This window comes from Mixophyes fleayi, chromosome 3 (assembly GCF_038048845.1).
Source record: "Mixophyes fleayi isolate aMixFle1 chromosome 3, aMixFle1.hap1, whole genome shotgun sequence".
Taxonomy (NCBI): Eukaryota; Metazoa; Chordata; class Amphibia; order Anura; family Limnodynastidae; genus Mixophyes; species Mixophyes fleayi.
Window position 1 is genome coordinate 71,966,300 of NC_134404.1, and position 18,469 is coordinate 71,984,768.

At 41.2% G+C, this 18,469-nt stretch overlaps 1 protein-coding gene across 10 annotated transcripts in view; it reads left to right on the forward strand.

Moving 5' to 3' along the window:
• GIGYF2 (GRB10 interacting GYF protein 2) overlaps positions 1 to 18,469 on the forward strand; it is a 135,680-nt gene that overhangs the window by 11,211 nt on the left and 106,000 nt on the right. For all 10 annotated transcript variants that reach the window (XM_075201728.1, XM_075201729.1, XM_075201730.1 and 7 more), the window contains exons 2-5: positions 6,948 to 7,031; positions 7,324 to 7,453; positions 8,060 to 8,155; positions 10,972 to 11,092. In XM_075201728.1, coding sequence (XP_075057829.1) covers positions 6,991 to 7,031; positions 7,324 to 7,453; positions 8,060 to 8,155; positions 10,972 to 11,092 — 388 coding nt within the window. In that variant the 5' untranslated portion in view covers positions 6,948 to 6,990. The remainder of the gene's footprint in view (positions 1 to 6,947; positions 7,032 to 7,323; positions 7,454 to 8,059; positions 8,156 to 10,971; positions 11,093 to 18,469) is intronic.

An 18,469-nucleotide genomic window follows, 5' to 3' on the forward strand; every position in this document is an offset into this window, starting at 1 on the left:
TGAAACTTTTTAAACTATATTTACACTGAGTAACCTTTATACTACTACAGACTCTGTTGCCTTTGACATGTTTGGGAACCACACCTGTAGCTATAGCCTACAAAAGGATAACATTTGCAGTAATTGCAAAGTTGCTGTATACCTCCCCATGAAACATTCCTGATTTACTCTGACAGTGAAGTGGTAGAGGTGCTATACTCAAACTAACATATACAAATCTGAAAGTATAATATACAACAATGTAATAAAAACAGAAATAACACTCCCAAAAAAGTATTCAGGTGGCTTTTTTGCCAGGTGTGTTAAATCTGTAGCTAAAGTTCTGCTACGCCAGTAGGCTTCTGCACCCTTTTTTTTTTTTTCTCACTTATATTTTTTTAACCTTTCAATCTGTATTTATCACTTAAAATAATGCCAGCTACTGAGATTGAGAAATCGGTTTTATGGAGTCCGTGATGTTACCATGTGTGTTTTTAAAACTCATTGGTTGGAATGTAATTGTTTGACCAGTGTAATCTGCCCAGCGTCCTCTCTGAGAAGGCATTCCTTCACTACTGTATATCACTTATCCTCTGGATTACATTGTGCTTGCCCAGGCATGCTATCATATTATCCATACAACCTCTTCCGACAGCTTGTTCAAATAATATTTTCCTATTAAAACATTGCAACATGGAAAGTGCTCTCTTGATGGTAGTTGTGGAGGTGCGTGTTCTGTACATAACATTCAGTTGGCACAGACTGAATTGTAACACGCAGCCCACAAGATATGTGCCCTAAGTAGAGTATCTTTTGGGGACTCTGAACAATTAGTTGCATTTTCTTTTCAATTTATTAACTTATATGTACCACCTCAACTAGCTTCAAAGGTGTCAGTGCTAGCTAAACACCTTTGTTTGTTTTTGTCTATGTCCGATTATTTTCCTAATCTCCTAGTTAAGACATTCTGTCAATCATCTGGATGTTTGGCTATCCACCTGCAAAATGCTAATATAGGGAAGTATCTAATTTCTGCTTGTGGCATGGTCAGGAGAAAGGCACTGAAAAATTTGTAGGCGAAATGAAGTAGTTACAACCCCCTTAGTTTGCACAGACGGATAGCATTCTCCTGTAAAAGGCAGTTAATATTTGAGGTTTTACATTTTTATTTTGGGCTAAACAAATACTAGGATGGCGATCGATACACCACTTTTACGCTTTCTGTTTCAAGGTCCTATATTTCTTAAAAATAAAAAAATAATAAAAGTAAAATGCATGAAGTGTTTCATATTGATGAGAGTTTGACTCCACCATTGTCCCTTTCACAGGAGCCTCCCATCACTACTGTTGTGTAGGGGGCCCAGCTCTATCCAAGGGCTAACTCTCTTCCTGCTTGCATCATTTCCCCACCTGACATTGTCATTTTCACATGCAGACCTGTTCTCCCATAATTACATAAGTGGGCAGGTCACAGTTGCCCACAAGACCAGCACACGCATCTCCTGAAATATATGCTGCTGAGAACTTTGTGATGAATTGATTGGCTACAACTTATTCTATCTCGCTGTAGAACAGACCGCACATGGATGAAGAATAACAAGAAAGTGCTCATTCTGGTTAAATGCACCCTTATAAAAATGAAACCAGGCAAAAAAAAATTAAGCGCACTATAGAACAAATCATTTTCATATATTTGTACACTGACCTGCAAATGGATATCATGTACTTTTTTCTTTTTATCTTCTCGTAAAAGAATCCTGTCTTCTGGTCATGTGATGTGACTATCCATATCTTTGCTTTCCATTATGTAATACTGTTTCACTTAGAAAGATGTATATACCTCCCTATCAAACATTTAAGTATCTAAACCTTTCCTGTTTTATTCTATGACAGTGATGTGGTAGTGGCCTTTTCTCCAACTGTAACATATACAAATATGAATACAATATATAACATGACAAGCAGATCCAGCTGCTCTGGTGGAGCATCACCCACAGCCAATGTGGCAATTTCGGCCGTTGAGTTCCCTGATTATGTTCTTTGTCCAACATCGCTTTCTTCTAGCTGTTAGTTTTCTACGGTTAGCAGCACTTTGTTTGGCACACTTGTCCCCCAAGGTATCTACCCTATATTGTCCCTTCAGTGAGCATGTGATAGCAGCTCCAGTTTGTTTTCTGTTTGCACAGCTAATTGATTGTACATGGTTTTGCAATGTCTGACCCTTCTGAGCATGCTTGTTTAAGTCACTGAAATCTTGCGCCAATGTATCACTTGCACTTTCTCAATCTACAGCTCACCACTCATTCAACTGTAAGATCACTGTAATCGGGTGGTCACACACTATACAAAAATTCTCCCGATGCAATATCCTTAATGATATAACCAACAGTTAAAAGAAATAAGTCACGCTCAGCATGGTGATTCAGGTGTACACACTAAACACATTTTACACGATTTACCTTCAGATCTGTGCTCTTCATCTGTCATAGCCACTGGCTGACCCGATCCTGACTCTGCACACTCCAAAGAGACACTGCCGGTCGTGAGTGCATGCACACTGCAGAATTGGAACCACATTATTGAAGGAGATTTTTAGTTCTGTTTAAAAATCAAATAAAATGATATGGTGAGCTTTGGAATGATGATCGTTGCAGCGTACACACTAATGCTATATCGGGCCGAATGGTCGTTTTATCGTTTGATCCAATAATTGATGGAAAACACTGGTGTATAGGAGTTTGCTTGTTTTTTTATTAGGCTACACAAGACTTGAATTCTCAAGTTTCCCCATATAGCTCTTCTATCCCTCACCCTTTCTCTGTCTGCACCATGTATATCTCCAATCCCTCTCTCCTGAACATTCCCGCAGGGCTCCTTCAACTTCATACAGCTTGTGGATCCCAATAGTCACTTGCTGCTCTCCCTAACGTGACCCTATCCTGTTATGTCCTGACTGCAGTAACATCTCTCTTCATTGCTCTACAGTCTTTCACAGCATTGGAGCTCTTGTATGGGAGGATTAGGGTGTAACGTCTAGTGGTTCTCTTTCCAGTCTACTAACTGCAGTGACTGCTTCATTACTGTGGAAGAGAAGATTGGGGATTAAAAGATATTGCACAATCTCCATCATACGTTAGGAGTGACTACCTGATTTATTGTTAGATTAATGTAAACATTTTGTGTAGTTTTTGTATTGTCATTTGGGCATTATAAATGCATTCTATATGAGTTTTCCGTTAAGTTAGTATTGCTATGACTGGCTTATTGTCCCAGCCTGTTCAGCCATTAAAGAAATGCCAGTCCAGAGTGAACCTGTAGAGTGCAATACAGTATGTTACCTGTGGATTACCTGAACAAATATGGGATACTTAGGGTTGGGGTACACGCTGAATCACAGCACCAAAGACCAGCTTGAGCATTGTTTTTTTAACATACTGAGGTGATTGCAAGTGTTATTCTTGCCATTATATGGGGATGGTTGGTATCATGTGGGGGAGTTCAGTGTTATGCTGGAGGTACAACTTTGGAATCCTTTTGTTATAGTTGTATTGTGTTATTAGAACCTCTTGATTTACTTGGTTATCAGAATATCCTTTTTAGGAAAGAAATGGAAAGCTCCTGCTCCCCATTGTATCTGATTGTTAATGTAAATCTTAACAAAATTGCAGATAGTGACAAAAAGAGAATTGTACAATACTACGTAATATGATGCATTCTGAATATAATAACTAAAACATTCTATATATTTGGGGACATACATGGACTTGTTTAAGTATTGATGGGGTATGAATAAAACCAAGAAAAAGTTTATGGATGATTGAATAGGTTTCGATGTAAAATGAAAACTAAAGCAAAGTTTTAGAAAGATTTACAGATTGGTAAAACCTTGTAACGTATCGCTGATTTACATTCGGTGCTCTCGGCAACTGAACGGCTTCTTTCTGGACCAAGCCCTTTGTAAATCAATAGCTTACGCTAACCTTCGCTTATTGACAGTGATTGTGCTGCAGGAGTTTGAAAGGACGGAGACCACCTTTCCTTGATATGCCTCCCAACCATCTGTTTTCAGAGTTGCATAAATGGGGCGCAAATTTCTACATGCATTGGTTGAAGACAGAGGGGGCTGAGTAACGGAAGCAAAGTCCTGGGCACGGAACAGTGAACTTCTAATTAAAGGAAGGCTCAAACTTTACTTTGGACGAAGTTCTTTGTTGACCTTGCACTGGCCAGCATATTTTTATTGTATTGTGAAACTTGTATTGTAACCTTGAAACTGTGTGTTCTATATCCTGCTTTATAACATCAACAGGTTAATCCCTCATTATGCAGTGTTGCTGCTCATGAGATGACAGATTGCCTTTTTTTCCATGGCCTTGGTGACTTTACATAACTTCTAGTATGAGATAGCTGATGTTTTACCTTCCATTAGCTTCAATACCCAGTTTCTTAAATTTTATGTTTTCTTTCAACTCTTTGTATGTTCCCTGGAACTAGTCTCTACAGGATTGACCTGTTTCACAAGTAAATTGTACATTGTGTATATGTTGGGTGTGCTACAACAACTGACAGTTTGAATCTCTAAGTTCTTTGGTGTGATATGTTCACATGGTAGATTGCTTTGGTGAGTTTTTACACTGACACATTAAACTGTGCATCTCATCATAAGAACTCAGCAACAGACTTCTGCCAATCTGTTTTTACTTATTCAAACTTGTTAAATTTGTTATTATACTGCCAGTAGGTCTCTTATGACTCTTGTGTGTTTTTCCCCTTTTCTTTCTTGCACAGAAGTTTATCTTTAATAGACCATATTATTGTAAATTCCTATACGTCCAGCAGATAGCAATATAACGTTGTTACCCCCTTAAATTAACATAAACTTGGATTTGTCATGGAGGTGGCATCCAAGAATTCTACATTTTGTATTAAATTAGCTTGAATATATTACTCTTTTACTGCAAAACAAATACAAAGCAATAGAATCGATATAATAAGAAACATTCCCAATGCATGTTACTTTGGTATCCTTGTAAATGGCAATCTGGGATTTTCATGGAAAAAAACAAACAGGACAATATACAAGGTGCATGAAAACTTTTCCTCTATCTAGAAAGCAGACATATAGTTGCGGAAACATTGCTTGTATTTAAGAATCTTATTGAGAAGTGCAAGCATGGGGCAGGATAGCCCTTAGCATGTTGTGAGTCTCCCTAATAGGTGGCAATTAATCAGTTCCTTCAGTGTTCCCGTATCTATGCAAAAAGTTGTTTTTTGCTTTTTCATTCTGTAGGGCGCTGTTGATAATTCATGTCTGTATTATTGAGGTTTAGCCAATGTTGACACTGCAGTAAGATCTTGTGGAGAAATGTCTGAATCCTTCAGGCTGTGCCCTGGTACTCAAGGAGTACTATAATACAAACTGGCCACTGGGAGTACCCATGTTATTGCCGACAATGGAAGCTCTGAATCTTACGCTCAAGTATATATTGAGAGATAAGTGTTCCTACTGATTCATTTTATTTTTTCCGATTTACACAGATATAGAATAATTGGATATCAGGGCAAGTCCCAATCCCATGGGTTTTGTAATAACCTTCAACTGAGTTTTTGAAATGCTAAATGAAGGATGAGAGCAGGAGTTACAGCCACTAAACCAGAACATTGAAATGATCAGATATAAATCATTAAGGTAAAATATATTATTCCCCGTCAAGCTGATATTCCACTTCAGTATTCCCTTCCCATGCCATACAGGCAGCTGAAGCTCCTCCCCCATCTATAAGGTGGTACGGGAAGCTGACATCACTGGAGCGCCTCCTTTGTATGAAGCCACCGCTCCAAGTCTGCGTGAACTTGGGGTTCATTTTCTGTGGACAGTTTCTCTTTAATCCTGCAATATCACATGTACCACCCCAACTTCTAGTTCTGCTTTCCACACTCTTATTAATTTATCAGTGTCACTTTATTAAGGTGCAGACTCGCAATACATAGTGTATATATAAAGTAAATCCTAGTAGCTGGTAATGATTATATGGTTACACTGCTTCCCAGCCACATTACAGGATTACACATATAAGGATTTAAGATTTCAGTCAGGTTGTATCATGAATGATCAACAAGTTTAGGGATGCAGAAAAAGCTTTAGTGCTGGGTTTTGATTGTTCTCAATTTAGATTATTTAATAGGAGCTCATGATAAATGTATTCTAAACTTTTAAAAAACAGAATCTCACTGGCCCGGCTCTACAGGTGCAAAACCCAGCTAAATGGATGGGGATCACCTTACTTTCTTTGGTAGTGCAACTTTAAATGTTATGCAAGTTGGTATATATTAAAAGCTTATTGGAAAAATGTTTTATGGTTACTATAATGGTTTTGAAATTATGGTTGAAAAAAAGCCAAAAAGGGGCAGCTCTGATGTGTAGTTTCCTATATTATTTATAGAGAATTGAAATGACAAAAGTGTATTTTTAGCACGTGGTGATATGTACTGCAGTGCATTGATTTAACACCAATAAGCTAACTATTATTTTGTGTGTCATGATGATAAACTTCATGTGTTTGAACTGGAGATATTATGTTACTTTCACCTCCTCGCGCACACACACTTCATTATAGTAACAATGTATTGTAGAGGTATAATGCAGTCTACCCTTGACATAGCCACAAGCGAACATACCTTTTGGAGCAGGTTTTATTATATTAATACATTTTCCTTTATTTTAATATTAATATTATAATTAATAAGAATTTGTAGTTTCCCTCTACCAATAAATTTGGAAGAATACAATTGCTAGTTAAACACAAATCAAACACATTTACATTAGTTATGCATTTTTAATAGTGTTGAAAGCCAAAATCTTTAAGATCTAACGCAGTGTTTATGTACTGTTATATCACCTAGGTGGTTGACCAGCTTCCAGCTGCTTACTCTGTATTGCTTGCTCATCACTTTTATTCTTTCTCCAGATTTTCACACTCTCCATAAAAACGTAAGGAAACAGAAAGCATTATGACAGCTGAGACTCAGACCCTGAACTTCGGCCCTGAGTGGTGAGTGTCTGTCATCTCATTTCTAAATAACTTTGTCACAAGTATAAATGTTTCTCTGCCACCTACAATTATTTTTAAAAGCAATATTATTTATTTGTGACTACATATAGTTACCAAATATGTTAAACAAAAGAGATTTTTCAGTTATCTGTCATTGGCGATAATTACTTGTTAAATGCAGTTGCCATACTTAAAGCACCTTGTCTTTTTAACTGATAAAATGAGACTGATAAGTCAATAAATGTGATCTTGCAATGCAGTTTTCTTTGTAACACTATATATAATTTTCCAGGCTTCGGGCTCTGTCTAGTGGGGGATCTGTTATTTCCCCACCACTCTCCCCGGCGTTGCCAAAGTACAAACTTGCAGACTATCGGTATGGCCGGGAAGAGATGCTAGCACTTTATGTAAAGGACAACAAGGTAAGCTTGCACATGCACAATGCTCACCCTCTAGTCGCTTGTTCGAGCTTAAGTGCCACAATTTTTGTGTAATTGTTAACATGTTGTTTTTATAATTTACCTTCCACCTTCAGCATATTTTATACTAGAAATGTTAACTATGAAAATATATTATAATTAGTACATATATCCTTTTATTTTATTACAGCCAGGAAATGCAATGTTCAGGAGCTTGTTTAGTGGTGCTTGGCATTCACTGGAAAGCTTTGTTTCTCTGTCACACAACTGCTCCAGCTGTGTATAGAATTATAGGGAGCCAAGTACTACATGGTATTAATGTGCATTGCTGTATGTGAATATGAAGAAATGTACCAAAGGAGGTAACACAACCAAACCTTTCAACTTTTGATGATGAATTTATGTCAATATTATGGACTAGTAAAGTTATTTTACTACAGCAAAAACAAACACTGAACATTGTAAAATAAAAATAGGGTACCGTGGGTGGATTACCAAGGTTTCTATTGATTCCCATAAAACTGTCTCTACTTAAACCACAAGTTGCACCGTGATTATTATATGAATAATAAGGCAAGCACTTGACTAATGTCCATGTTTGTGCTGCAGGTTCCTTCAGATCTCTTGGACAAAGAGTTCTTGCCTATTTTGAAAGAGGAGCCCCTACTACCGTTGGCACTTGTTCCATTTACTGAAGAGGAACAGGTGGGTACAGAACGATAGAGCAAACTAAATATATTTCATCTGTATTTAAGTGTGAACCATTATACACGTCAAGTTGCTTTAGACTGGATGGAATACTTCTGCAGAATGGGAACTGGTTATCTTGCTTACACAAACAATTACTATTTACAATTCTCCTATATAAACTGTGTCAGTAATATGTCTGCAGTGGTTTTGTTTTTCTCCTTTCATACTAGCTAGATCTTTCTGTTCTTGTAAGGTGCATTATGTTATAATCACATTAATACAGACGGGAAGCTCACAATAAAAGCTATACTCTGCAGGACCGCCAAGACCATTACTATGTATGTTGCCATATATTGTAAATGACAATATTTTGAATTCTTTTTTAATATATTCATCCCATTTCACTATAAAAGGCTCACTGTAATGATGAAACGTACCTTGCTATATGTTATGCTATTTTAAAAGATGAAACCGCCCAGAAGTAAAAGTTCAGTTTGTTATGGACTATTCTGAGGGAAAATGAGTGCACTTACCTGGGGTTTGGCCTTCTGCGTACCTGGCTGGTCCTTCAGTATCTTGCCCCCGTCTGTGGCTCCTTGCAGCATGATATAAGGACCCGAACGCTGGACCCTGATAAGTAACTTTTTAGGAGTCTGAGTCCCTCTGGATATTCCACCCAAATTTAATTTCTGATTTTGGGTGGGATTCTGCTTTATGACTTTTGATTTAAATAATTATTTTGTTTAAAACGAGCCTCTTTGTCTGTGCCCTGTACACTACCCATTGAAGTCAATGTCCAGACTCCCAATAACATTTTTGAGCTTTTATTAAGTTGTCATTTGTTTGGCTAATTACATAGTTATTGATCATGCAGCTTAAGCAGTGATGTCACTGAGGGGTACAACAAGTAAACAAATTATTTTCTGCTGCCCCATATGAGTAGACAGTGGAGGCCGCCATGTTGTGGCCTGAATACACTTTCGTGAGAATGAAGCACGTCTATTCATTACTAACTATTGACTTGTGAATATTAATCAGGCAGTGCCTCATTGATGTCACTGGTACATTTATTGTTGCAACTGATTGAGCCCATAAAAAGCATGCATCCACTGTTTATGTATTGTATACACAAATACATAATATGTAGATAAATGTGGACTCGCATCTTATGTGACAAATTGTCCAGAACAGGTTTTACTTTAACTGTAGTTATTTTGTTGGCAAAAAATAAGCCAACATGAAAAAGCTATGTAGGGAAAAGTAAGTACAACCTTGCTGCTTCCTTATCCATGAAGAAGGGGATTGAGCCAGGTGCTGCCAGTCCAAATCACTTAATTATTTCATTATCAGGAATTGCTGCCACCACTATTGAAACAGAACTTGTGACATTCAGTATTATGATAAAGCTATGGCATAGAGAAAAAGTGGCTGCAGTGATCTATGACCATCAATTGTTTTTTGTTTTGTGGAATGATATAAAGGAGGAATCATCTTCTCTCAAAAAAAAAACAAAATAAAACATTTCCTTGCAGCTTAGGTATGCAAATGCTCCTGATGGAAACACAAGATATATCCTCTGAACATACTGACCCAAGTGGAGTTAGGAGTTATTTGATCTTAATGCACAACACCATAGTTCCATGGTTAGTGAAGACAGTGTATCGCCGCAAGAATCTCCTGACTACCAAGCATGGCGGGTGAGGGGTGATGATGATTTAGGATGCTTTTGCAGCTTCATGCCCTGGGTACCTTGCAGTCATTGAGTCCACTATGAACTCTTTATATCAGAATATTATGTAGAAAGTTTGCGGCCATCTGTTCAGTACCTGAAATTTGACAGAAATTGGATCATGCAACAGTACAATGTTCAAGTCAAAGTCCAGACCTCAACCCTTTCAGATGCAGTGGCTCATTATTGCTGCTAATTGTGGTTCATGGGGTGTACTTACTTTTTTACACATGGCATCTTCATGGTGGCTTATGTTATCTTGACTCAATGTTCTGGTTTGTCACATGAGATTAAGATGAAGGGTTAGAATCCACTGGAGACTATAGCTGAGTACTCGCCTATGCAGCTTACTTCAATTTCCGTAACTCATTTACCAACGATTGAAAGTCCCGATGAGCATGCTGATTCATGCGCACATTCCTACACGATTTACTGTCAGATCTGATCTTCATCTCTACTCGAAAGATTGTGACACTGTACACTCTAAACTATCTACCTACGCTGCTAGTTGTGAGTGCATACACACTTCCACATTCGTCCGCCATCGTTGATCATGATTTTTAGGTTCTTTTAGAAAACCAAATCAACAGATGCAATTTGTTTTGGTTCAATAAAAGATGATCATGGGAGTGTATACCCTTGCAATATCTGAAGAAATGGTTGTGAATCGTGTGATCTGTGCGATAATTGTGTAGACGTGTACCCAGTTTAAGGGTTTTGTAAACTCTCGGGTTTAAAAGAGGGCGTATTTTACGTGTGTGTATTTAGAATATTTCTGATTTGTATTAGTAGCTATTTTAGCTAAACAAACTTGTGTTTTGGGGTTTCTTTTTTTGTTTGTTTCCCCAAACCCCCACTCTCGTTCTTGAATAGCTTCTCTTGAGGTTATCAGAAACTCATTCACTTCTTATATGCCTGCAATAACCTGTTGTGTTGTATTTGGAAGCTTCCTAAAATGAATTAGCTCTCTGCTTTCAGCCTATATGCATTGAAGCACAAAATGAGAAGGCAAATAAAAGCTAGGTTATTGACACAACGTCCTCCATGAACAAAACTTTATGTATTGCATGATATTTCACCATAAGTATTTTTCTTTTAACAGAGAAACTTCTCAATGTCCGTTAACAGTACTGCTGTTCTGCGCCTCATGGGGCGGGGCAGCGGTGGAGGAGGGGGAACAGTAGTGGGGGTTCCTAGAGGTCGAAGTTCCTCCAGAGGTCGTGGTAAGTTGTCTTTTAAATTTGCCAGACATTGAAAATAACCATGCTAAATAAAGATATGTATCTGTACTACTGGGTTGCAGGTCTTATTTACAGACAGAGGGAACCCTTTAAGCACAGTCCAGAACTTCAGCAGTGGTTTAATAGTTACTTTCTCTCCACATTCCTCTGAAATATTCAGGATAAATGCAAGTGCTAGAAAAGTATTGTATTATGAAACCAATATAGCAGAAAGCAGGACAGTAACTGATATTGGGACTGCTCTGTTAGTACTTAAGGTACAAAGTGCTCTTAGTCACTTTTTCACTTTTGTGTTCTGCTCCCTAAAACTCTGCGTTTAATCTTCACTTAGTAAGGAATGGATTTTCTCAACATGTGACATGGATTCAGAAAATCCATTCCTTAGTTACCGCATTGGAGCAATTGGGCACTGCATTAAAATATATTTATAAAAAAAATGCTGCGCTACATAAATCACATTAGGAACAAAGCACCATTGTCCTTTGGGTGGGCAAAGAGGGTCTGCACAGCAAAATTGTGGGTGTAGGGCCGCATTGTTTGTAACTAATTTTTCCCAAGTGCATGAAATGTAGTTTGTGCGTTTTGTATTTGCCAGAACACTTTATTCTCTCCCAGCTTTATATGATGCATTCTTAAAAAAAAACCCAAAACCTTTTAATTGTAATTTGTTTTGCATGGCGTTTAAAATATAAACAAACCCAAAAAAGGGCTAATGTGAGCGGAACAAGAGGCAGAGGGAAGGAGAGACCTAGTACCTTATAGACAGTGATGCTAGACAGTTTGCAAATCCTGTTGCATAGATGTGATACTAAATGTGTTCAGATGTTCATCCAAGTTTTACAAATAGATGAAGAACCCAATAAATCAAACAGCACATAAAAGGATATCTCTTGTTTGTTCCATTTATTGATCAAAATGATTTGTCCGGGGTGGGGAGGACATAATTACAGATGTTTGTTTGGATGCCCTTGCTCTATTTAAAATGCATAAATATGAGTTTAAGACTGGTCTTTACCTCACAGGCTTGTGTGGTGAAGACCAGTTAGTGTTTTCCGCCCCACTTGGGGAGATTGGTTAAATAACATCCAGGACAGGGCGCTTGTTTTTCGTGTGGTTCTATGGATACATTTTCTGTTAGGAAATAGAGTTGCTGTGTCATCGATTCTGCCAAGGATATATAACTACATACATTAAAGGGGACCCTGGGTGTAGAAATTCCCACCATGTCACCCAATGAGTCTAGAATCTGTGCCGAAAAGGAGGGAACGTGGTGACAGCGTTTAGAGTAAATGAAAAATCGTTTCGCCATCCAGTTGGTGTTCAAACCGTGAGAATATATGTAATTGGGGCAGACGTAAGCTCCATGTGATAGCAAAACTCAATTGAGTAATCATAGCATGAAATTGATAACCTAGCTTAGAGCTGCTAAAGATTACAACCAGTCTGCATCTCCAATCAGGGCCCTAACCAGATCTCTCTGAGGATTCCACCGTCTGAATCCCATTTTCCAAAACAATTGTTGATTTGGTTATGTGTAATTCTGTTTGTAGCCATTGAAAGACCACAATATATCATTTTCAAGTTGTTGTCCGAGCGACACCCCATTCTGACCAGGTCCTTGCGCCTTCATCACCAGCTTCTGCTGGAAGAGTGTTGTTAAACCAGAACAAGATATTAGAGGAGACCACGGATGCAATGACGTTGTCGTATACAAATCTGTCAAGCTTTAAATATTTGAGTGTTATGTTGTTGATGTCAGGATTGCATGAAAGAATGGACCATCAGGGTTTCCCAAACCCAGTCCTCAGGGCTTCCTAACAGTGCAGGTTTTCTGGATCACAAGTGACATAATTAGGACCACCTGTGGATCTGTTACAATGTGTCGGTTATTAATGAATACACCTGTGCTCCAGCAAGGAGAGATGGAAAACCTGCACTGTTAGGGAGCCCTGAGGACTGGGTTTGGGAAACCCTGGACCATCTACTGGTCATCACAGGCCACATCCAGAGTGTTCTCCATTTCTCTTTCATCCAGTCTGGGGGACACTGCTTACCATGGGTTGTGGAGGGGAGCTTGGGAGTTGGCACCTAACTAGTTAACTTTTAGTACTGCCGACAGACCCCTGTCCCCTCTTCAGTTTTTTTTAGGTGCCCAGGAGTGGGGCAGCGTTTTTTAGTACTTAGTGTAAATTTTAAAACTTTTATTTCTTTATTTGATTTTCTTTTTTATTTCAGGTGGCAGCGCTGGAGTATGTTCTACTATAGAGAACACACTCACAGCTGTGCAGCGCAGCCATTCCCCTGTCAGATGAGAGCCAGCGGCTCTCACTGACAGGGACAGGAGAAGGAAGAATGGGTGCCTGATTTAGGAGTGAAAAGCGGTCTCGCGGACCGCTGTCACTCCTCCAGCCTCCCCGATAACCGGCGCTGCCATTACAGGCATAGCGCGCCGGTTATCGGATACTTAAGATGTCCGGCGGCCATCTTGGATTTCATCAGTCGGAGCTACGGAGAGAGGAGGAAGGGGGCTATACCAAGATCCCCCCCCTCATACATAGGAGGGGGGCATCGGGTATCTTTCGCTGCGGAGACCTCAGTCTTAGAGGTCTCCATTACTCTGCCACCATCACAAGGATGAATTTTTTTTTACAAGTCATCTTCCGCTGCAGAGGCAGCATTACTGAAGGGGGGGAGCTAAAGCATAGAGTTCCCCCCCTCCTTCCAGAGAGAGATGGTCTATCCCAGCCTTCTGGTGCCAAGAGAAGCCCAGGAAGAGTGAACAGAGCTGAGGGAGAAAGCACAGGACTGCTGTTGGACTTCTCCCCTTTGTGGCCTATGGGCTAAGTATCTGATTTATTTAAACACATAATCTGTTTTGCTGTGCACAAACTGGGCTAGTAAGGGTTTACATTATAGTCTCCCTACTTGCCTATATATATATATATATATATATATATATATATATATATATATATATATATATATATATATATATATATATATATATATATATATTATTGTGTTTAAAATTTTTTACAAGTACAACTTTTATGACTAGATTATTTGGTTACTTGTTATTTACTCTGTTCTCTCCGTGCATTACTCTCTCTCTCTCTCTCTCTCTCTCTCTCTCTCTCTCTCTCTCTACTCAGCTAAATTTAACAATTAAGTCTGTGTGTTTGGTGTGCCTTCCTTTATAAAGATGACAGATAAGGGAAAGGGTCCTATAGCAAAATATTTCACATGTTCAAAATGTCATGTAAAATTACCTTGTTGGCAGAAGGACCCTTTGGCGCTCTGCTCTGCATGCGAAGCAGGGGTCCCCTCTGCGCAAACCCAGCAGATTTCAGTCCCACTGAAGGAGCCGGCCTGGGTGGCCTCCCTGACACAGTCGGTTTCCTCCCTAGCACAGATGGTTTTTCAATCTAATCAGTTGCTATCTACTGTGGTAACTTCCGTGGCTAATAATTATAGCACACATTTAGGCCTCCCGGCTTCCTCAGGGTCTATTGGAACGTCTATACCAGGACCTTCCTCATTACAGTCTGACCCAGCCCCTGTCTTAACAGAACCAGCGTGGTCTACAGCATTTGTAAGGGGTTTGGAGAAGCTTAACCAGTTGCTTGATTCCCCAAACATCCCGCCTACTAAAAGAAAGAGGCCTAAATCCCCTTATGGTCCTTTCAGACTCTGAGGAGTGTTCTGAGGATGAGGGGGGAAATTATTCAGATCCTGACCAGGTTCAGTCCTTGGAACAGGAAGAAAATCCTAAAAGCCAATTTATTAACGATTTGGTTTTAGCGGTTAGACAGGCGTTGGACCTCCCATAACCGGAGGATCCTACCCCTAGAGACAGAAGTCTCTTTAAGAAGGCAAAAAGGAAGGCTAGCCATTTCCCCCCTTCTGTAGAAGTTCGGGATATTGCAGAAGGAGCATGGAAATAACCTGAAAACGGTTCTCTGTTTCCAGAAGGTTCTCTTCCCTATATCCTTTGCAGGAGGAAGATGTGTTTCGCTGGGAGATCATTCCCAAGGTGGATATTCCTATAGCCAGATTGGCAAAACACACCTTACTTCCAGCTCCTGGTTCAGCGTCCCTTCAGGATGCCAATGACCGCAAAGTTGAATCCCAGCTGAAATCTATATTCGCGGCTGCGGCTTCTTCTTTTAGACCCACATTTGCTTCAGCTTGGGTTGCTAGAGCCATGGAAGCATGGGCAGACCAGCTGGCAAAGGCCTTACAGGACTCCAATTTGCTCCCCCTGGCTTTACATTTGAAGGAGGCATCAGGGTACCTTTATGAGGCGGCCCAGACACAGCGGCCGTCTCTTTCTATTCAGGCTGCATCTATTTCTGCAAGAAGGACGCTTTGGCTGAAATCCTGGGAAGGAGATGCGGAATCAAAAAAGTCAGTTGAAACCATTCCTTTTTCAGCAGCAGGTTTGTTCGGTCCGGAATTAGATACCTTGATCTCTCAGGCAACGGCGGGCAAAAGCACTTCCTTGCCGGTATTCCCTGGCAGGAGCCGGAACCCTCGGGTCAGCTCCTTTTGTCAGCCCTTTCGGGGGACCTCCCTTGTCTAGAGGACAGCCCTTTAGAAGTAGACAGCCTAATTCTCGAGGCTCCTCTTCTAGGGGGAGAGCCTCGTTTTTGGCTAAGCGCCAGGCCTCCAAGAACCAGGAGAAACCTGCGTCCTGACGACCACTCTGTTCTCCTGCAGGGGGCGCCAGTGGGGGGTCGTCTGTCCTTGTTTCAGGAACAGTGGGCAGCGTCCTCCGAAGACTCTTGGATTCGGGGCATTATATCAAGGGGGTACAGGATAGACCTGCTGGGCCCCGTACCACAGCGGTTCTTTGTAACCCCACTACCCCGAGATCCAACAAGAAGACAAGCAATACAGGATTGTGTCGCCTCTCTTCTTTCGCAAAGAGTTATCTGCAGGGTCCCAGACTACCAAAAGGGACAGGGGTTTTATTCAAACCTGTTCCTTGTCAAGAAGCCGGACGGCTCCTTTCGACCCATCTTAAACCTAAAGGGCCTCAATGTACACTTAAGGGTGGACAGATTTCGGATGGAATCCCTGAGGTCGGTAATAAACGGACTGGAGAAAGATCAGTTTATGGCGTCCATAGACATAAAAGACACATACCTCCATGTTCCTATTTGGAGCGACCATCAGTCCCTCCTCAGATTCACAGTGGGATCCTCCCACTATCAGTTTCAGGCCCTCCCCTTCGGCCTCTCAACAGCGCCGAAGGTTTTCACAAAAGTCATGTCAGTGATGGCAGCGCGCCTTCACCTTCTGGGAGTTCAGGTCGTACCTTATCTGGACGACCTGCTCATCAAGTCCTCCTCAGAGAATTGCTTACGTCATCACTTGTCCCTCACCTTGGCGGTTCTGGAGAGACACGGATGGCTGATCAATTTAAAGAAATCCCAGATGGTCCCGTGTCAACGCATGGTTTTCCTAGGTCTCATCATGGACACCAGCCAGCAAAAAGTGTTCCTGCCTGTCGAGAAGATTGGTTCAATCCAAAGCATAACAGCCCAGGTCTTGTCTTCTCCCAGCCCCTTAATACACTTGTGCATGCGGCTGCTGGGAAAGATGGTGGCCTCCTTCGAGACCATTCCCTTTGGTCGAGCTCATTCTCGATGTTTTCAGTGGGATCTGTTGAAGAAATAATCAGGATCCCACCTACGCTTAGATCTTCAGAGGATCTCTCTATCCCCGAGGACGAGAGAATCACTCCAGTGGTGGCTGATTCAGGATCACATGTCGGTGGGCAGGTCCTTCGCTCCATGGTCATGGATCATAGCCACGACAAACGCCAGCCTGAAGGGTTGGGGGGCGGTAATCCTACACCTCCGGCTCCAGGGCCTTAGGGTCGATTCCTGAACGACCAATCGATAAACGTGCTGGAATTGAAGGCTACTCTTTTGGCCCTCAGGGGAGGCCAGGCCCTCCTGTCAGGGTTCAGTCCGACAATGCCACGGCTGTGGCATATGTCAACAGACAGGAAGGAACAAAGAGTGCAACTGCAATGAAAATTGCAGCTCGAATCTTGATTTGGGCAGAACAATATGTTCCTGTAATATCGGCAGTATTCATTCCAGGAATAAAAAATTGGGAGGCCGACTTCCTAAGTCGACATCAGATGATGCCAGGGGAGTGGTCACTCCATCCGGAAGTGTCCAAGTCTCTGGCTCAGAAGTGGGGTCTTCCAGATATAGATCTCAATGCCTCCAGACACAACAGAAAGGTTTACAGGTTTTGCGCAAAGGCAAGAGACCCCTTAGCAGTGGACGTAATGTCGATGTCATGGAACTTCAGGTTGGGATACCTTTTCCCTCAGATTCCCATGCTTCCTTGGGTGCTCAAAAGAGTAAAACAGGGAGGTCTGCCAGTAATTCTAATTGCTCCCTCATAGCCGCGCCGAGTCTGGTTCGCGGACATACTCTCAATGGCAGAAGGATCGGGGGTTCGTCTTCCATCCCGAGACGACCTTCTTATGCAAGGTCCCTTCCGTTACCAGAATTTACCTCAGCTCAGTTTAACGGCATGGCTGCTGAAGCCAGCCTCTGGAGGGCTAAAGGTTTTTCCTCCAGCGTGGTAAACACTATGATGCGAGCCAGAAAGCCAGTCTCGGCTCGTATCTGTCACCGAATTTGGAAAGCGTATATCAGATGGTGTGAAAATAGGTCATGTCACACGTCCTCATTTCGTCTCCGTCGTTTATTGGCTTTTCTTCAAGATGGCCTGGAAGCAGGGCTTCGCTTAGGTTCCCTAAAGGTTCAGGTTTCGGCACTTCCAGTCTTTTTTCATCTGAAATTAGCGGATTTGCCAGACATTAGGACCTTCCTTCAGGGAGTCTTACATATTCAGCCTCCCTATGTAGTGCCTACAGCACCGTGGGATCTTAACCTGGTGCTGGACATGCTTAAAGGGCCTCCCTTTGAGCCATTACTTGTGACTGATTTGAAGTGGTTGACCTGGAAGGTCCTCTTTCTTCTGGCTATTGCATCTGCGCGTAGGGTTTCAGAATTAGGTGCTCTGTCTTGCAGGGAACCATACCTAGTTTTCCACGAAGACAGAGCGGTGTTAAGAACCCTCCCTTCCTTTGTTCCTAAGGTAGTTTCGGCTTTCCACATGAACCAGGAAATTGTAGTTCCGGTCTTTTCTTCCTCTTCCACTTCGGATTCTGAGTCTATGGAAAAGTTAGACGTGGTTAGAGCTCTCCGCATTTATGTTAAGAGAACTTCTCAAGTGAGGCGTACTGATTCCTTGTTTGTTCTGTATGATGCCAATAAGAGAGGCTGGCCAGCCTCAAAACAGTCCATTGCAAGATGGATTACGGCTACC